General features: G+C 34.8%; 1 protein-coding gene across 1 annotated transcript; it reads right to left on the reverse strand.

Annotated features, from left to right (window-relative positions):
• Positions 1–1,192: 1,192 nt before the first annotated feature.
• LOC124416559 (1-phosphatidylinositol 3-phosphate 5-kinase) lies at positions 1,193–14,775 on the reverse strand. The gene is made up of 14 exons (XM_046897745.1): positions 14,559–14,775; positions 13,959–14,173; positions 13,054–13,243; positions 12,283–12,520; positions 11,900–12,106; positions 11,596–11,813; positions 11,175–11,517; positions 10,726–11,086; positions 7,501–7,771; positions 3,596–6,359; positions 2,810–3,360; positions 2,236–2,568; positions 1,844–2,005; positions 1,193–1,737 (listed from the first exon to the last, which is right to left on the reverse strand). The coding sequence occupies exons 1-14, from the start codon at positions 14,671–14,673 to the stop codon at positions 1,538–1,540; spliced, it is 6,168 nt and encodes a 2,055-aa protein (XP_046753701.1). The 5' UTR covers positions 14,674–14,775; the 3' UTR covers positions 1,193–1,537.
• Between the last annotated feature and the right edge of the window lie 6,987 nt (positions 14,776–21,762).

Raw genomic sequence — 21,762 nt, forward strand, 5'->3', positions numbered from 1 at the left:
CGCCGCGCCGGTTCAGAAATAAATCATTTAATTGGAGGTTTAGTTGACCGTTTTCAATGTTTGCAATTAAAAGTTAAAGCTACAAAAATCAGCGACAAGGATAGTTAACACTTATTCGATTTTTAACTGAATTAGAAAATTATTTCATTGTTAGTAATGTATCTGAAGCACAGTGTTTATTGATTTTAAAACGTATTTTATCAGATAGACTCACATTAATTATAGAATTTTTAAAATGTTTCAACCTTGATTTCTTCAACCGTTTCTAACGTTTTGAGCTCATTTTACTCACTGAATTGGCAGCAGTGGCAGCAGAATTATACTACGAGGAACTTTTTGAATGATTCCAATCTTTGGCGTTGTCTTTAATACTATCTGGACACTTGTGGAACATGATTGAAACCAGGCGAAAACTGATTTTTTTATGAAGCTTGATTGTGAGAGCAAGTTTTGAATAAAACAAAAAATTACAGTTTCACTGATGAGATTGATTTCAACATATAATATAATGTAAATTGAAATACATTTCTATGAGAACAACGGTAACTACAGTATAATACAATTTACATCACTTTCCAATCAGGATCATACAATTACAGCATATTTATTTATAATATGATCCAATTGAGTATGATAACGCTTACTCAATTGAAATAGATATCAAAATCTAATCTACAATATAACTTATCAATCGTACAGATAATATTATTCATATTATTTTGCATAGAAAGTTTAATAAATAATAATTTTATTAAATTACGGATTATCTTGCCAAGTAAATATCCAGGTCAGAATAACTCGTGACCTCATTTGACATCGATTCATGTCAAGTATAATCGCATACCCATTATATTTATCGGTATCTCGAGATTAACCAGCTGATTTTTATTCCTAATGAAGAAAAAATTGAGCTAAAAGTTAATGTGAAAACGAACCTCTCTGCATTGCTATTATTAATAGAACAGTAGAGCCTTGCTTATTCCAACCCGTTCCATCAGAGTTCTTGTTTTGTTTGCAACATCCAGAAATATCTACATTTTTAGGACTTCTAATACGTCTATCACAGTTTAACTTTGCTCGTGTCATCTTTTTTACGTGAATTGGTATATATAGCTCTATTTCTAGTCGTTATTTAACGTGTTTGAGTTAATGCAAGTACATAACTCTGTTCATAGCGAAATATACATTTTTATACTCATTATCACTCAAAAATGTATTGAATTCTGTGTTCCCTGTTATCCAAGCTTTTCGATTATGCGAGCTAGGCTGGATCCACATTCGCTCGGATTAGCAAGCTTATTCTAAACTGTAAAATGATGACAATTTAGTTGGGTACATAATTGAGATGTTGCATTTTGTCTTACAAGACTTATTGCGAGCCGTTCCGCGATATTCTTATGCCTAGAAATCTTGTTGAAATTTGATCATAATTCTATAAAACTAAATATTCAGTATATAATCTCCGAACAATAGCAATATGGTTTTGTCCTCAAAAATGTATTCATTAGTATAACTATGTTCCAGGATAATATCTATTTTACGAGAATTCGACTCCGTGACCTAGTCCCGTCCATCTGTCTGGCACTGGTAGAAAGTAACGATGCATCGCTGCTATGAATCTGGCTCTGTATTCCTCTGGCGATACTATAGTTGGCAATTTTCCTTGACCTCCCAAGATGCCCGACTTCTTTACAATTGTTTCCAGCTTCTTATCCCACGTGAAAGTTCGTATGTAATCTATAGAAAAGTGAGCTAGTGAGTTATTTTATTTCTAAATTATATGAATTTATCTACACCATCACACTAATGCGTCATTTATCACCATATTTGCAAACAGACTTACCGATAATCCCTAGAACAAGCTCGTCGGTAGTTGGTTCCAAACCTACTAACAATGAGTAGTCCATCACAGAATTATCAGCTAAAAATTTTGTATCCATTTCTATAGCTTTGTTCAGTACTGCCTTGGCATGAGGTCTTATGTACAACGGAGAATCACAGCTCACTGAAAGAATACAAAGCTTATTTAACTATTGGATCGAATGCATGAAAATTTCAACAATTGTAGAGTATTACACTAAACAAATGATAGTAATTGATAGTAAAATTATGCTTCCATGAACTTTATTCGAATTTCAGTGTGTTTGAAAAATCAGGAAAATGAAAATGAATGTGAACGACTTGGGAGTAAGAAGTATTACATAACAGTTTCGATGAAATTCACCGTCTACCTACTGTTCAACAAGTTTTCATCGAGTAAAACAATTTCTCCTTCGTGATCTGTCTCTTCGGGATTAACTAGTCTATTTCTAACGGAACCCTTCAGGTCGAATTTATCCTTAATGATTCTGTTGTAAAACAGGTTCTCCATAACTAACAAACTAGTTCGTAGAGCAGCATTTGTAGTATTGTTTTTAAACGATACTCTGTATACACCAATAATTTTTCCAAGTAACGTCGGCTGCTTTGTTTGCTGACATTTTTCCATGTACGCAAAATAGTTAGGTGCAAAGTCAAGGAATATTTGCATTTCTAGCCGAGACATTTCCTTCAAAATAAACCGGTCATCTGAAACATTGTCAAAATTGGTGAATATCAGGGAGATTTTTTAAAATAGAAATACGAGGCTTTAGATTCACATCAAAATCAAACATCTGTTTCAATGCAAGCTTACTAAATACACAGAAAATTGTTGGATTTGCTTCAATATCAACTTAGAGCTTATTAACTGTATAATAGCGTTTTTACTGATGAGTTTTTACATTACCCATTGTTGAATTATAAAACAGTATACGCGGAAATTGTTTACCTCTAGTCTTGCAAAATGCACTGCCGCTCTTTCCACCTTTAGCAATCCACTGAACGCTTCGACTCAAACTCCGGGTGAATCCATCTTCGCCGCACGGTAAAACATTTTCTCTCAGAGCAGCAAACTGTGAAGGGAAATGAATTCTGCAGAAGAAATTCGTTGTCGAGTCGTTAAACTGAACTTCTATATAATTCTGTTGTTTAACAGCTTTTTTGTCTTCTTCAGAATCAAGAGTAGTGGCAGTAGTTTGTGGCAAATTGTCCGTTGACGGTACATTTTTTTCAGTTTCAACCGGACTCGGCAGATTGGGACTACTGCCGCGTAAGAAAGAAAGAACCGATGGCCGTTTTGATTCTGTCGATTGTGTCAATTCAGATGCGTTTTCTTTGTTATCGGAGAATTTCCGCTTGTACAGTGGACTCGGATGTAACTCAGAGCCTTTTGTAGATCGTAGCAGTTCTTGCAACTTATGTTTATAGTCGAGAGAGTCAAGCGCATAGGCTATTATCGAAGATGGTTCCGACTCGTATACAACGATCGGTACGACTGACCTGCAATTGATAAGTATATTGATACAGTAACTTAAACTGTAAATAATATATCGTATATGTTCAAAATGTTATAAGTTGCCGATGATATTCTACAAATTTCAGCAGCGTCGCTGTTGCACATTAAGATTTGATTTTCACAATGAAAAATTATAAATTAAACTTCAATTAGTTACAAATTACAAAGGATTTCTATAGGAAAAACGAAAAATTTTCAAATGTGACATTTTCAACCTACCCTAATGAGAGTAAATGGTGTTCAAGAGAACCCAACGGACACTGTATGGGGTTGACAATGGGGACCGACGGTAGCAATTGTGATAATATCGTTTTCTTCTTTTTTTTCTTCTCCGGCATGTCGTCCGAAGCCAACGGCAGCACGTCAGAATACGACCTGTGATGTGTTTTAGGCGATTCGTAAACCACTACAATGTCCTCAGGATTGTTATTTTCTAGCATCTCGTTGTCAGAAATATCAACAAATTCGCTTTGCAAATCGGTTTGAACCGCGGTAACTGCATCGACAGCGTTATAGTCGGCGGACATTGGACTCTCCAGTTGTGTTTCAGGAGCTGTATCTTCTGTAAGAAATCCTTCCGATTCAATAAAATTGCTACTTCCAGTCGTCATTGCTCGTTCCGCGAACCTCCTTTGCTTATCATCTTTTTTCTTGGCGGTGATCTCTAGAATCCTGTTATTCCAGCCAAAGACAGCCTCGGATATTAGCCTTTTTAAAATCACAATACCATCTTCGATCCTAAACATCAACGTTTGCACAATTTTCTCCGCATTTCTGCCCTCCATTTTCTTATTCTCCAATGTTGGCGACGTTAGCTTCAACTGAATTTCTTCAATTTTATTTTTAAAGTACTGCTGGTCTTTGGATAGCTGCTGTTTCATGGCGTTCAAGCTTTCAGGGTCAATAATCAAGGTAACGAGCTTATCTCGAATGCTAGAAAATACCTCGTCTCCTTTAAGTGCCACGTTTTTCATCTCTTCTATGACGTTGCTATGCTGCTTTGGATCGTAATTGATTGTTATCAGCGGCGGCGGTAAAGATATTTCCCATTGAGATACTCGTGTGTATTTGAATATCGCCAGCATATTATTTCTGCTGAAGTATTGACAATGATCGTGATGAAGCGAGTGTTGACAAGAATCGCTTCCTCGCCTGATGTAAATGCTTCCGTGAAATCTCAGCTCCAAATACTTGGCAAACGACAACGACCACGTGTCATCGGACATGGGAACGACAGGCGAAACACACTTACACTTGTTACATTTACTCCACATTAATATTCTGTTAGTATTTTCCTGGCCAAACGGTTCGTTCCCTAATTTGCTTAGACCGATATGAACACAGCCTCCTTCGTGAGTGAATCTTCGAGCATGCTGAGCTATTTGTGCCCTGCACGCTTGAGCCGGACACATGTATTCGGTCGTTAAGCAGTAACGTTCGAGGAAAAGACCCAACGCAATGTCGTTTCTACCGTACAAATCCATGTTCACTACCCAAGGATTTACGCAAAATGCCGGAGTAGTGTTACTGCTGTGAGAAAAACTGCAAAACAAAACGGATAATCTCTGATGTGTCAAAGGATCTAGGCAGTCGAGCCGTTTGGCGATATGATCATTTCCATCGCTCGGCACCGCGGTCGGTTTCATATCCAATATAACATTATTCGTAGGATATAATCGACTCCCGCATGCTCGAAAGTTGGCCAAAAGTGTTTGAACTTCTCGGCTATCCGCGCTGTTAGTTATATTAGTCCCGACGAAAGCATGAGCTGGTTTCAAATTCAAATTCATCATTTGATTATCTTGATGCCCGCATTCTGCGGATATACTGTTTGATCTAACGCCTTCGACCTTATCTGTGAATTGCAAGGAATGATATATTTCTTTGGGAAAGAATTGTCTCAGCGTACAATTCCGTCCTGGTTCAGTTTCTAGGTAGGGTATGGAAAATGTTAAATACGGTGATACGCTGAGTATCGTATCGTCTAATGCTTTTTTGAACTTATTGGATAATGGTAAATCGGCAACGCTCAATTGCTGAATGGTTGAGTTAACTTCGTCGAAAACATCGTTCTCCGAATTTAAATACTGATGCAGCGGATCGCTGTGATCGCTGATAGATTTACTGTAAGTACGTTTTTCGTCGCACGGTGCTTTATCTTTTGACTTGACTGTCTCACTCGTCGCATCGTCAGATTTTGAATAATTCGTTTCCTTTGCAACGTCGTCGGCTTTATACTTTTCGTTCGTCAGATTTATTTCGCTAACGTTAAGAGACTTGGCATTGCTTTTGATCGGCTCTGTAGCTATACTTTGATCAATTACAAGAGCAAACTGTTCAGTATCTCTTGTAATTTGTTCGACAGCACTGCTTTCATGTTCGCTTGAAGTTTCTTTATTTTTGTCACAAGACGCGACGGATTTCGATTTAGATTTGAATAATTTCAGAGTATCGTACGGATCTGAATGCTGTTTGAGTATCGTGGAAACTTGTTTGAAAGTATCGGGGCTAAACGTTGGATAGTCAATATCTTGATTCTCAGTTTCATCATTTTTTCTACTGACGTCAAATGGAAGATCGCTGCCTTTGTCAAAGGCGAATTCTTCTTTTGAAAATCCGTTTTTGCCGATATCATTAGCAGAAGATAATGTTGCAGTAGTTTGCTTCTCCAAGATCATATTTATATGAATACCGTCAACATTTCTTTCTATACTTAACGCATTTTCCGGTTGGTCAGTATTATCAACTGAATTTTTAGGAGAATTCTCGTCCAGAAATGCATCAGCTTTCGGCGATGGCGGTCTCGCAAATTCGTCCATGAGAAATGATTTTTCCATTCGCCACGAGTAAGCAGAAAATATCATCGTCAACGTCACCTTTTTAACTTTTTTCAATTCATTCTGAGATCCTCCGCGCAGTAATATAGTAGAACCCAAATGCGAATTTGCACATCCTTCGAAGAACATTAGCGTTTTCACTCCATCTGAAAAACAGTACAATTTATTCTAAGAATATGTGTACCGAGTCAATCCAAGTCAAAATCGGTTTTTATTGGAAACCAAATGGTTCAATTTTCAGTTTTTTTTAATTATCGGTTTTAGATACCGATTACTTCATGTGTTATGTATATTATTTTACACGAGTTGTTCCGTCAGGCAACCTTCGTCACTTCGATGACGGGGAAAGTATCATTCAAAAAATAGGTTTGCAGCGGAATATCGATTTTACGATATCAGTTTCAAACGAATCACGTAATTTCGACAGCGGATATACAGCGACATTCGAAATTTAGTAGTTTTTTTCTCGTGTTACATCAAATGAAAACTATTGCTAACCAGTCTAACTAGAATTTTTTTCATCCACAACTCCAACCGTCGACCTATACCTGTTTTTAAATATACTTAAAGCACGACTTGATTTTTGAAAATACTTGTTTTTGTAACTTCTCGCACATAGAGAAGTTCCCGAGTTCCTCTATCCTTGTATTTCACTGATATCTCGCCTCGATGTAAAACCGTGAACATTTTGAAATTGCAGTCGCATTGAACACGTGGAACTTCTATATTTCATATGTTTATTACATAATAAGCACACCACTTCCATCCCCGATTCTACACTCGGCATATTCGCTAGTCGAGGCGTAGACTAAACGAGTGAGTGACAATGAACTCGGAACAACGCATGTTTTGTTTTTGTTTTCGTTCTCCGAAGTACGCAAGAACATCGTAAGCGTAACGTAAATAATGGACATAAAGCAACGAGGAAGCTTTGAAATGTAAAAACGAAGAAACCAGACAGACGTATATAAAAAGTAACAAGTACCGAAAACTGGAATACATGAAAATCGAAAATTCGAAAAACTGAAAATGGAACTATTCGACTTTTCGGTAAAAACCGACTTCGACTCAGCGGTTTTCGACTTTTAAACCGATACTCGAAAGTCCAATAAATGATCTCATATAAATAAGGATTCCAACATGCACCAATTCAGTTATAGCCCAAAGACTCTTCTCAGAGTATTTTGTCCTGATGAAGTTTAATTGAATGGTAATTCAGATTGGGATAAAAGTTAAATACGATTACCTACGAGTCGTCGAATAAAAACTGAAAGTATATTCACTCACTTTTTTCGTTTGGGAAATTCCTAAGATAGAACTTTTGGCACGTGCCAAGACGATAGCGTCCTGCTATATGGGCATCCACGCTGTTAACAATATTTGCTCCGGTACACCGCGCCACTCTCTCAAGGATGCTCAGCTTCACGTTCAACACCAATGTGACACCGCACTCTCTCAGTCGATCTTGAGCTAATCTGGATACGGAACGATGGACCAATACAATATCTGGGCCAAGTGCCGTTATTCGTGCAACCGTACGACCTAGGTATTCATTTTCCTGTAATTTCAATGCGAAACTTATGATGGGACCGAATTGGGCGCAAACTCAAGATTGTTCGATCTATCGGAGTAATTTTTCCCTCCGAATGAGGGATGTGTAGGATGTGTGTGAGGAATTCCGTGCGGTTTTGAACGGTCAAAAAGTTGTCCATTCTCAAAAAAATTGAAATTTTGTCAAATTATTTAATTATATGAACAAGAGCAAAATTTCAAAATTTTCCAAGGACCGTTATATCTTGAAAGCATACAATTAAATAGAAAAATGTTTCAGACAAAAAAGTTTCAGTTTTAAATAATCTTTGTGAAAAATTTTGTTTTGTAATTTTTCGAGGCGAAAAAATAACCATTTTCATCAAATATATTCGAAAAATTATTTTTTTCGGTCGGTACGTCAGTTTCGATTTATTCGATTTATTGGATAAATCATTTTTGTTGGTCGGTATGCCAGTTTCGATTTATTCGATTTATTCGATAAATCGAAACTGACATGCCGACCGAAAAGAATAATTTTTGAATATTTTTGATGAAAATGGTCATTTTTCCAACTCGAAAAATTACAAAACCAAATTTTTGACAAAGCTTATGTAGAATTGCAACTTTTTTGTCTGAAATATTTTTCTGTTTAATTGTATCTTTCAAGATATAACGATACTTAGACAATTTTGAAATTTTGAAAAACTCAAAAAAATGCGATTCAAGAATTTCGAAAAAATTTATACTACTCTTTTTCATATAATTCAATAATTTGACAAAATCTCAATTTTTTTGAAAGTGGAAAACTTTTTTACCGCTCGAGACTGCATGGAATGCCTTATATACAGTAAGCTCAAAAATGTGATGAACCAAAAACATGACTTAACGAAGGTTTCAGAAGCGTAACTCACCCACATCGAATATAATATAATGAAAAAAGTTCTTGTGATCCAGAATAAGGTGCTTTAACACCAAATTTCAACTGCTAACACCTAGTTATCGACAATATCGAAGAAATCACATTAGTTTATTATTTTTTCACCAAAAAATCCATGCCGTTTGTCCGATTTCGATGAAGAATAACTTGTTTTATTCATAAATGAATGCACTAGAAATTGATTGAAACTGTTTTTTTCTTTAACTCGTTAGGTGGTAAAATAAAAATCCGACGTGTTCAATTTTTATTATTTACACACGATAAACTTGTGTTTTGACAATAAATACATTATTGTTACCGAGAGTCTACCTCGGACCATCTACGGAACATTCATTCACCATTCATTCATGAAGGAAGCATTGTAGATCAGAATCAGACGAGGCATATTTACGTAATTTTCAGTTGAAAATGACAGACTAATGTTACTTCTCTGCAGTTGTCTGTGCAGAAAAATCGCGTTTAAAATTTATCAGCCAGGTCATCGTGAAATTTTTAAACATAATATATGGGTCATTCCACGCCAAATCGACCACTTTTGAACCCGATCCCTTTCGATTTCGCTCAAATTCTTTTATCATTTTCTACCTCATAAAAGACGTCTCTCAGAATTTTTTCAAATTTTTTTACCTAACCAAAAAAAAATCATGAATTTTTGAAAAAAGAATGTTTTTTTTTTTTTTAAATCGCCACAACTTTTTTGAAAATTGACGTATCGGGACGTTTTTTTTTTGTAAATTTTTGTATTTCAATGTACTTTTTAGAAAAAAATAGATTAGAATGATCAACATCCATCTTCGATGTTTATTTTTAGATTTTCGGAAAAAATCGCGAATTTTTTTATGCTTGTCACTTTTAATTTTTTTCATTTAATTTTTATGAAAAACTCTATCATTTTTTATAGATTCTCAAATTTTTTCGGAGTGGGATTCTTTCATTTTCTATTTTTTTCATTCTTTCAAAAACAATTTTTTTTTAAATCTGGCTCATTTCACATAATCCCACCCTGAAATTTTTTATGAATATTTATGAGATCTCAAAAGTTGGAAAAAAAATTTTTGCTAAAAAATTTAAAGTGACAATCATCGAAAAAATTTCGACTTTTTCCAAAAATGTCAGAAAAAAAATAAAATCATATGATAATTATAGCTACTGTCAGCAAGATTGTTGATGAATAAATTCTTTTTTTTTTGGTGTGAAAGCAAAAAAAAAAAAAACATTAAAAAAAAATTTTCTTAATGAATTTCATTCCGCAATAACTACTTTAAATTTTCAGTTCAGTCAAAAATGAAGCTAATGTAAATTATTTTTTCCGTATTTCTTCGTTTTTGAACGTATTTTATGAAAAATATTACAAAAAAATTGTAAAAATTGTTTTTTAATTTTTTTTCTAACATTTTTGGAAAAAATTTTGTGAAATGAGCCAAATTTAAAAAAAAAATTTTCTTTGAAATAATGAAAAAAATAGAAAATGAGAGAATCCCACTCCGAAAAAATGTGAGAATCTATAAAAAATGATAGAGTTGTTCATAAAAATTGAATGAAAAAAATTAAAAGTGACAATCATAAAAAAATTCGCGATTTTTTCCGAAAATCTAAAAATGAACATCGAAGATGGATGTTGATCATTCTAATCTATTTTTTTCTAAAAAGTACATTAAAATACAAAAATTCAGAAAAAAAAAACGTCCCGATACGTCAATTTTCAAAAAAGTTATGGCGATTTAAAGAAAAAAACCATTCTTTTTTCAAAAAATTCATGATTTTTTTTTTTGGTAAGGTAAAAAAATTTGAAAAAATCACGAGAGACGTCTTTTATGAGATAGAAAATGATAAAAAATTTTCACCGAAATCGAAAGAGGTCGGTTTCAAAAGTAATCGATTTGGCGTGGAATGACCCATATATATAACTAGACTAGCTTTAGTACCGCTTCATGTTTCTTTGCTTCGTGACGTTTTTGTTTCATCGCTTTTTCATCCTGACTGTACTTACCTCTCATACATCCTTGAACGTTTTGTTCGGATTAAAAATTTTCAGTACCCACCTGTAACATGACTGGCTCTAAGCTCAGCAATTTTCCTTCGACGCGTTGGTACGTCAAACCGCATTGTAGCAGTAGAATTTTCGGATGGGCTATCATTGCGTTCATGCCTCGATGAGCAACATTCTTGCTACAAATCAAGCCAGATATGATGCCGCACTCATTTCTGTTGCCACCGGGCACCTTTTTTATTTGAACGTACTGTCTGATATCCATATCGTCGACGTCACGGTTCAGGTTTGGCCTAACTTGATCAACGATTTGATGCGCTATAGGAAGGATTGTTTCTGCCCAGCTTTGAGCCAAGCCTTCTCTGTTCAAGAGTTGTTTTAGTAACGAATCTTCGTGTTGCTTGTAAGCAGTTCTGGAAGAAAGTAATAAAAGCTCGTGCTAGTTGAATATATCATCTTTCTGAGCTGGTTAATAGTTAGATCGCCAGCATCGTTACTTACTCCAATCTATTGTAAGCATTGCTTTCCCCGAAAGCAGTTTTCAAGTTATTTGGTTTATGCCAACTATTTTTTTCTTTGTAGTCCTGAATGTGAAGTGTATCTTTTAATAATTCGTCCGGAACACCAGAGTTACATTCGTGTGCTGTAAAATTGACTTCTTTCTTTTCGACCAAGTTGTCGATACTATCGACCGAAAGTACACTCAATTCTTCAGACGTCGGACGTTTCAACGTCACCGTCGAAGCTTCCAAATTTAAATCCAAGTAAAAACTCGAACTGGATGATGGCATACGGCCAATCGTAGAAGACATTGAGTCCGGTTGCTTGGTTTCGCTTTCAGAATCTGTAAGCACGACGATCTCAAATTCTGAAATTTATGCAAATTCAATGCTAGCAGAACGTCGGTAAATTTTTACTCTACCCGTAATTGAATCGTGTTGAGGAATAGTTTTCACCCATGCAGGCTCTTGAGCGTCGCAAGTCGTTCGTTTGTCTGCTAAAAAATCTGAATTCATTTGGACTCGGGCTGGTTTCAATGGTTTGAATATTACTGGGCCATCCGTGAACACATTTTCCGTTAGCATACATTCTATGAATCCTGCTTCTAGCATCGCTTGACCGATCGCTGTTGCCTGAACACTGTGAAACGAAATTAACGGAAACGTTACACAAATTTATTGTTCAATCACTAGGTTTGACAAACTCAAATAAGCACTGGATTTTACCGAGTCGCGGCTTTATTTTGAGCTATCATCCAATCAACTAGTTCGCTACCCAGAAAACAATTAGGGTAACTCCGCAGCCTGAGTCGATGCGTTTGTAATATGATGGCCTGACTGGAACGAAATATTTCTTCATAAATCATCCTCAGAGAAGCTGAGTTTTGTAAAGCCATAGTTCGTTCTTCGGATGACAAGTATCCTGTCGAAGCACTAGAAAATCAAAGACATTATAATTAATTGTAACACTTCGGTAATCAAAGTGAAAGACAATGAACAGAAAATTTCTAGTCGAAGTGGTCTAATAATCATGTTGTTAACGGTACTAATGAGAATGGCGATCGCGATAATAATGCAAATCAAAAAGACAATGTGGCATATTCAAGTACCGTCCCAAAGCATATTTTTCTTCCATGTATCCAACGCTAGTCTTTCTTCTGACTTGGATCTCGGGATCCGTATCATCGTTGACATTTCTCTGAGCTGCCTGCGGTATATCGTTTCCATACTTAACTTGTAAGTCTTCTTGTAACGCTTTGAGATCTGCTGTGAGGTCAGCGCCCATATCGGAGGATTGCAGATAGGACAAAACTACTTTGCAACAGTAAGTACATACTCGCAAATCGCCTATGGAAAAAACAAAAGTAACGTTGATAATTGTAATTGCATAATATATTTTTCTCCAGTCGCGGTTCATACAGTTTAGAGAAGATTTAGGCAATACGCAGCAGCAGCAACAACAACAACACTAAAATACTCAATATCGAGTTCTATTACTCCAAAACATGTCCTCAGCGATTAAGAAATCGGTACTTAACGTTTGTCAAATCAATACGGAGTTCAACCGAGAGTTGAACAAGAATTTTTAATTAAAAACGTGAAACTGAAATTTTCAAGAGGCTTAAATTTTCAGAAATCCCTTCTTATTCCCCTTATTTATTTTTTTAAGTCTTGACATGATAACTAACTATACATGAACTGTGATTCCATGATTAATTTGACCAACCAAATGGGGTAAGGAAGTCAACGAATGCTTAAACAGAACTTAAAACTTCACAGAATCTTAAATAAATAATCTGTGGCAAAGTAATCTATATAAAACGGTTCATTAGTTGGTGCAATCATCTTGTTTAAACAGTATGTTAATTCCATTAACTGACCGGTGCAACCCATGATCTTTCCAGGAATCACTTCAGAACAACATCTTGAACAAAAGATCTGGCCACATACGCGGCAATGATGTCTCCTGCGAAAAGTTGTGAAGCGTTCTCCGCACTCGTAACATTGTTTACTGACGCTATCTGGCATCCAGTAACTCCTGAGTTGCGTATCCTTGTAAGATTGTAAATTCTGTGGAAAATTTTCATAATTGATACATCAAATGTAATTTCACCTTTAAATGTACAAATTTATGTGCCAAACAGTTTTTACTTCATACAGAATAGAAAGAAAAATATATATACATATATATGTATATTAGGGTGGTCGTTGAATGATTTTTTTTTCGAATCTCAATTTTGGATGGTCGTAGATTGACTTTAAATATACAAAAAAAAAACAAATTTTCAATTATGCTCAGGGCTCAAGGCTCTCCTTGTTGACCTTTTTTTGTGTACTTAATTCTTGAGCACTAAAATGGAATTCCCCACAAATCTTCTTCTTACTCAATCGAAAATAACGACGGTTCGAAATTCAATAGAGATTAAAAAAAAGTATAAAATAAGACATTATAGAGCGTGAAAAATGATTAAGAAATCTTATGACAAGAAAACTGAGCAAAGTGCTGAGAATAAAAATCTGAAAAAATTGGTGGCAATTTTTTCTACATTTGGAGCCGATTCATGACTATCCAACGTGATCTTCCACTTAACGACCACCCCTATATATATATATCAAAGTACGAAATTGCTCGTACACTGATTTTCGTTGAAGACAAATAAGCAAAAGTTTAATAAACTTATTTTGAATGAATGAATAAATGACTTATTTTGAACTTTCTATAGAAATGCACAAAGTTGATATCTGAAGAACGAAAAAAAACATTACTTGTAAACAAATTTCATACACTGCTTTTTAGCGCCACAATGTTACTGATACGCTTTAGAACATTAGGCAGGCTACGTCCCTCGATAGTGTCCAACGGTAAATTCATAATACTCGAGGTATCTTCGTCCGGAGTTTTTTCCACACTATCAGATTGTTTCCATGATTCTGATTCTCCGGAAGAGCTTTGTTCGTCATTGTTAGGAGTGGTTGCCGAGCCGTCGTTGGGCGATGATCCTAAAAAATAAAACGGAGTTGAATATTGTACATCATATTTCGTAATTGCTAATATTACTTATATTTCATCAATACAATATTCTGAGAATTTCGCAATGTTCTTTAGTCAAAATGTAAATAATCAATCAGATTGAAAGTATGAGTAAGAGGAAATATTTTTCCCTTAATGTAAGAGGCCAGATATTATCTTCGCAAACAAGAGAGTTTATCACTCACAAACTTTCATTTGCAATTACGAAACGGTAATCTCTTGGGGGAGGCATCGCCTCATATTACAAATCTAGCTATTAATAAAAGTTTAGGATAAAGTTACGTGATGCGATGTTGATATTAATCATTCTTCGATGATTGTGAACTAGCTTCGAACGTTCAAGGCGTGACTTACCTTTTGTAAAGTTGAAAAATTTAGAAAAGAGAGATGCAACAACTGGCGGACTCTCTTCCGGACTCAGTGGAGCAAATTCCGTCAATTTTGACGGGGAATTCATATTTTTATTCATTTTACCGATCGACTAAGCTCAGCCGTGGTTATCTTTTGGTTATATTCATTGTAACTGTCAGGTTTTCTTCTTCTATACAGCCTATTAACTTGAATCAGTACACGTCTAGTCCTAAACAACGTCTCAAGTCCGAGAGGATGTCTGAAGTGATCTCAATTCTCAAGCAATCTCGAGTTTGCGTTTGGTTTTGACCAGTTTTGACAGCAATCTGTCGGAACAGCTGATTCGAGTCACGTGTCCCAGCACGCATGCATTTTCGGGGTCTCGACGCCACTGTAAAAGAGTCGCATTTTCATTGGTTATTGCCTCTGTTTCCTAAACTGTGATTGGCCCAGAAAAGTAGGAATAATTTTATGATTCAAGTCACGTGTCGCAGCACGCATGAATTTTCGGAGTCTCGACGCCACTGTAAAAGAGTCGCATTTTCATTGGTTATTGCCACTGGTTTCTAAACTGTGATTGGCCGAGAAAAGCAGGAATAATTATCCCTGGAATAAGTAAAAGTAACCCAAAGAACCCGTCAAAAGCAACTAGAAGACTAAATTCATACGTTTTGATCGAACATTCTCTCCGATTACTTTGCAAGTTACAAAGATCTAAAGAAACTAAACTGAAATCTGTCTGATAACTGAACTTGAGTGTTTCAAACGCCTAGTATAGAAAACAGATAAACGAGAAGCACATGATTCCTACATGAGTATGTAGAGATAGTTTTGACAAATTTTGCGACAAATTTTTGCATGCAAACACAACTCTTAGCCAATCACGAGGCATTATGTCCGTTTGAACAATTACAGGATTGGCCAAGGACAAATCGACCTCCTCGCAGAATGAAAAAAACTTACCAATAGGTAGCTGCAGTGTTCGAAGAGCGACAAAGAAGTCTGCTAAGAGAGGTACTTCAAATTAAAAATTAAAAATTGAGACATGAGTTGATAAAAGTTGATGCTTAAGCAAGTTGAAGAAGATACTTAACTAATTTTGAAACAATTCATTCAAGGGAGGAAACCAGTTCAGGAGGCCAAAATTTTTCGTGTTTTTCGTAATTTATTTTAACAGGGAAGGAATAATCAGAATTTGTTTAAACTTGGAGGATATTTTACTCATGTTTTGAAGTACACTTTGTAATTTTTTCAAGTCATTTTCGCTGGAAATAGTGGAGCTAAAAGCTGATATCCATGGACGACGAATCACCATCCGAATTTTTTGCTGGTGGACATTCCTGAAGTCACAATTTTTATCTGTAATCATTACAATTTTTTTTTTTTTACGTTCAAAACATATTTCCCAAGAATATGAACCTGATTGTGATCAAAACAGTTGAAAGTTGCATGTTTTTGAGATGTTTGAACACAATGACATATTTTTATACCATGTTTTTTCACCTTTTTTGCATTAAGAATAATGTTTTTACTAATAATATCATCCCAGAGTCAAGTTCATATTCTTAGGAAATATGCTGTTAACGCAAAAAAAAAAAAATTGTAATGATTTCAGATAAAAATTGTAGCTTCAGGAATGCCCACCAGCAAAAATCTCGGATGGTGATCCGTCGTCCATGGACAGCAACTGCTACCTCTACTATTTCTGGCGGAAATGACTTGCAAAAATTACAAAGTGTACTTCAAAACATGAATAAACTATTTTCCAAGTTTAAACAAATTCTGATTATTCCTTCACTGTTGAAAAAAATCACGAAAAACATCAAAATTTCGCCCTCCTAAACTGGTTTATCCCCTTAACTGCGTTTGTTGATCAACCCTTCCAAGGAATATACACCATGTATGTTAATTTGAAGTCCATTAGAATCTGAGAAAAAAACCTAAATACATTTTAACCTGCTGTAGTTTAGAGGTTATTCGAACATGTGGATGTTGTCATATATGATATATAGAAATAATCTATTATTCTTTCTCTACATTTAAGAATTTTTAAAAGTCATTCCTGAGTCGCCGAATTCTATTTAAAAATGGTCTGCATTTGTGGCGAAAATTGTAAGGAACTATGGCACAAATTCATATGAAGATTAACAGAAATTAGTGTTAGACATGAAATTCAGAAATTTATCAAAAAATGTTTTATTTTCCAAGCAGGAAGTTGCTAGAGATCACAGATGATTAGGTGACCACTGTTGCCGATAGTCATCTGATCGATTAACTAGACGTTACCACTGATATATATGAGGTATTCCATCCCAAGTGTGTAAGCCCGTGACCCTCACCCTCTCGGATTTTTTTTTTTTTTTTTTTTCATATCATCGCATTGAGTCTAAAAGACACCCTCATATTTTTTTAGATTTTTTCAAACATCCCTTATTGAAAAAAATTGAAAAAAAAAAACGCCATTTTTTTTAAATCTGAAAAAATTCTCAAAAAAACTGTAATAACAAATAAAAATTTTCAAGCTATCACCCGTAGTGGGCAGATTTTTTTAAATGTGTTTTACAAGCTATTAACGTTCACAAAATTCCAAAAAATTCTCGAATAGCTCACCTTGAGCAGATATTAAATTATTTCGGTACTCAAAATGAATTTTATATTATCAATTATGAATTTTATATTCATTTTGAGTACCGAAATAATTCAATATCTGCTCAAGGTGAGCTATTTGAGAATTTTTTTGGAATCTTGTGAAGGTTAATAATCTGCCCACTACGGGTGATAGCTTGAAAATTTTTATATGTTATCACGATATTTTGAGAATTTTTTCAGATTTAAAAAAAACGGCGTTTTTTATTGAAATTTTTTTATTTATTTTTAAATAAGGGATGTTTGGAAAAATCTAAAAAAAGTATGAGGATGTCGTTTAGACTCAATGTGATCATATGAAAAAAAAAATCAAAAAAATCGGAGAGGGTGAGGGTCACGGTATATATCAGTGAGACGTTACGAGATCTGACAGGAAGCTGATACAGCTGCAGTGGCGCTGAGTCGTTCATTAGACGGTCAGATCAGATCGGCAAAGCCATCAATGTTTCGCAATTGAAAGAATACACTGTTGGTGCACCTGGCGATCGCTCTTTTGTCAAAGCACGAAGCTTATATAGTACACGGATCAAACCTAACCCAAAATTATTCAAATGGTACACTCGGTTGTGTTGAGTTATATTAGTTTTACCGTTTGCCAACTTGTCTCAGAATTTTCTAGCTGTATGATTGTATTGTATTTATTATACATGGGATATTCCATGCCGTTTCGAACGGTAAAAGGTTGTCCACTATCAAAAAAATTGAAATTTCGTCAATATATTTAATTATATGAAAAAGAGTAGGGTAAATTTTTTAAAATTTTTTGGATCGCATTTTTTTGAATTATCCAATATTTAAAATTTTCCAAGTACCGTTATATCTTGAAAGTATACGACTAAACAGAAAAATGTTTCAGACAAAAAAATTGCAGTTTTATATGAGCTTTGTGAATAATTTTATTTTGTAATTATTCGAGTTGAAAAAATGAACATTTTCATAAAAAATATATGAAAATAATTTTTCTCGGTCGGTCTGTCAGTTTCCATTTATCTAAAAAAAAAAATTCCAGAAAATACTCTGAAGTGTGTATAATAGGCACATATTTTTTAGATGGCTTGATTAGTTATTCCGAAGCATGATTATAATTTTCCATAAGAATTAATTTTTCGAAAAAAAATCACAGTAATTAAACAAAGCATAGCTTTGGAACGACTAATCGAGGCATCTAAAAAAATACGTGTTGATTGTACACATTTCAGAGTATTTTCTGAAATTTGTTTGTATAAGTCGAAACTGACATACCGACCAAAGAAAATTATTTTCGTATATTTTTGATATGGTCGAAATGGTCACTTTTTCAACTCGAAAAATTGAAAAACGGGATATTACACAAAAAAAAATGTCAACCTCCTGCGATGAAAATGTATGTATCGGGAACCTCTCGGAGTAGATTTTGCCCGCCGCTGTAAAAAACTCCTTCCGCATATACTTGCATCGCAAGTGGCTTAAAGTTTTTTTCTATAACATAATAATCTAAAATTTTGTGTAAGGATTTTTACATTCGTCTTCTAGTGGCGATTTTTTAAATATCGTCGACGTATCCCCGTAATCTTTAATTTTTTCTTACTGAAAATAACATCTTAATCATAAGGGTGTTTCGTTCTGAAGCAAATTTTTTATCGTTTTAATCTGAACAATCTGTTAAAGTAGATTTTGATAAGTTTGTTCTTGGGATTCGAAGTCTTTAGAAGATATTTAGAGATGAATTTCTACATGAAATTGACTTTTGAACCAAGGCTTATGATTCCTTTTCTTAGAGAATTTAATTCTCCACAAAATACGATAAAAAAAAAAATGTTCATGCGTTCCGCGTATTATTTACATAGGAAAATTTAGAATTGCGAGAAAAGTCTATTAGGAAAGAGAGAAAAATGTTGCTTTCAAAATAATAAAATACGTGCTGGGTTATTGTTTCAATTGTCCTAATCGTAACTTTACTGACAATTTGAGGAGAAATTTTTTGTTGAAATTAGACTGGCTACAAAATTTGTATTTTGGTTAAAGTTACGCATAAAATATTAGTTCATTACCGATTTTCAATATTTTAAAACAGTTCGAACTCGAACACAGTGCCTGAGAGCGTGAAAACTTCAGCAATGGTCACATATAATGAGGGTTTGAAAATACTGGATAATAAACAAATTAGTGAGACACTACATATATGATCAGAGATAAGATCAGAGTAAGTTATTTTTAAATCTGCTGCAATTATACAGTCGATGATAAAATTTTTAACATTTTAAACAATACCACAAGAAACAGAAAAACAACACGTGTCGAATTGTGTTCAGATTATTTGGAGAGAATTCGAGATAAAAAACAGGTCTAATACATTTCATAAATTACAGGTCGTAACGAATTAAGAGACAAGAACTTTTATTTTAACTTTTTTTTCAATTTATTTTATAAGGCTGGAAATGACTTCAAAAAAAGGAGTCACCACGGTGGACTCGGTCATGGCCGCAAGTATTTTCTGAAACGGAATTTTTAAAAGGATTATTAACCAGTATTAAAGCCGCTATCTTGCTATAAAGGTTTTTTTTTAACAAAATTGACAGCATGGCGGCGGTTTGAATAAAGTATCGAATTCAGCCTATTTTTTCGACAGTTTTTTATAAAAATAAATACGAAGATTTCAAAAAAAAAGCTTCCATGGTAATGAATAAAGAATCGCGTGAGACTGCTGTGTCCAAATTTGAGACAGACGGCTTGCAAGTTCTTTCGTTGAGAGTGTAGACCGTATTTTAACAATCGAAAAAAAATCGCGAAAATCAGCTATTTATTGACCCCTAACACTAGAATGATTCCATGTTAACGTTTCTTGGAGACACTCTGAAAGAGATCAACCACGTCGCTCTTCCTTCTGCAGATTCTTGCTGCACGAGACAAACGTGGTTTTACTTTCTTGGCAGGCATATAAGTCAGCCGTTGCTCCGGATTCAATACGTGATGCTATCCAGTGACGGATTCACACACTTGCCGCCAGTAGGCTATTCAAATTCTCCCGCCAGTAGGCTATTCAAATTCTACCGCCAGTAGGCTATTCAAATTCTCCCGCCAGTAGGCTATTCAAATTCTCCCGCCAGTAGGCTATTCAAATTTTGCCGCCCTACCGACCGCTACAATTCGATACCCTAGTTGACAAACATAATAATTACAATTTTGTGTCAATAAAACTGTAATTTTATGATTTGTGTATTATCGTTCTAATTACACCACCTTTTTCCCGTAATTAGTATGATTTTTAACTAGGGGATCGATGTATCAGTTCCTAGATTATTTTTCCAACCTAAATATTTAGTTAAGACTGCACAAGTAATCGTTTTTGGCTATATTTCTGAGCTAATAAAAGCTCGATCATGATCTACACGGAAAAAAATTATCGCAAATAAATAATAGTGCGACTATTAAACATTATTGCTTCAAATAGCAAAATTGTGGATTTAATATTTAATTGAAAATATTTATCATACAAATGCTAAAATTTTAAATTTACACGTAGAAAAGTAATATTTGAACGTAAAACTTTACCGTTTCAAACAGTAAAAATTACTAAGTCATTGTACTATTTTACCAATTAGGCACCCTGGGTTCCGCGTTACTATTTGAAATAGTAAAAACTGTCATTTATTTTTTTCCGTATACTAATAAGGCGGAGTAAGGTATGTCCTAATACTACTTATAAAATTTCTCTAAATGGTGAAACATATTATATGCTAAATTATTTGTGTAGACCTGATAACATTTAAGCACATAAATATGAATATTTTGATTTCTCTAAGATATAAAACAAATATTCGCCCAAAATTTGCCGCCCTTGGCTCCAGCCGACTCAGCCTGCTGGTTAATCCGCCACTGGCAATGTAGCCCAATCGGATTACGATTTCACACGAAAAATGATAATCACCAAAGTTGCTTGGAATTAAATTTCACAGAATTTTGGTCGTTATCAATTTTTCGCTAGGGTCGATATTTGTCGATTAAGGCCCGAAAAGAGAGGGTGAATTTTTTTATTCCAAATCACTTCGAAATAACCAATTTTCATGTAAAATGGAAAATAAACGTGATAATGCAGTAATAAAATTTTACCCTCTCTTTTCGGGACTTTTGAGGAGCGAAAAATTGACGAGGACCAAAATTGTAGGAAATTGAATTCTAAACAACTTTGGAAATTTCCATATTCCATGTGAAATTGAAAATAAACAAGTTATTTAGTAAATTCAATATGGCGGCTGAAGCAATGGGGTGCGAATCCCAAAAACCGAAATGTAGACTACCAGTGGCCCCCCCCCTCCCCCCCCCCCCCCCGGATGATTTCTGAAGGAAAGTCGCCACTTACCATTTTTTCCTGGTCAGCCCCTTTTTTGGTCTGGTCTAATGCTATCGCGTAAACTATGACCGTCGCAGTTCACGACGCATTTTGTCCGCAGCGTCTAACAGTTCTATAAAAAGTATGAATCAGGCTGGGAAATGCTCGAAATTAATCAGAATTTCACATGTCGAATTACGCGGCTCTAAAATCCACCGTGCCTGACCCATTTTTCCAGCCCTCGTAGGTACT

Source organism: Diprion similis, chromosome 1, assembly GCF_021155765.1.
Source record: "Diprion similis isolate iyDipSimi1 chromosome 1, iyDipSimi1.1, whole genome shotgun sequence".
NCBI classification, from domain to species: domain Eukaryota; kingdom Metazoa; phylum Arthropoda; class Insecta; order Hymenoptera; family Diprionidae; genus Diprion; species Diprion similis.

Excerpts from the sequence above, each read along its gene's own strand:
- LOC124416559 (XM_046897745.1), bottom strand. The coding sequence starts at position 14,673 with ATGAATAAAAATATGAATTCCCCGTCAAAATTGACGGAATTTGCTCCA. Across the intron at positions 13,244-13,958 it reads TTGTGGCGCTAAAAAGCAGT|AATTTACAATCTTACAAGGA; the intron begins GTATGAAATTTG and ends AATTTTCCACAG. Across the intron at positions 3,361-3,595 it reads CACCATTTACTCTCATTAGG|GTCAGTCGTACCGATCGTTG; the intron begins GTAGGTTGAAAA and ends TATCAATTGCAG.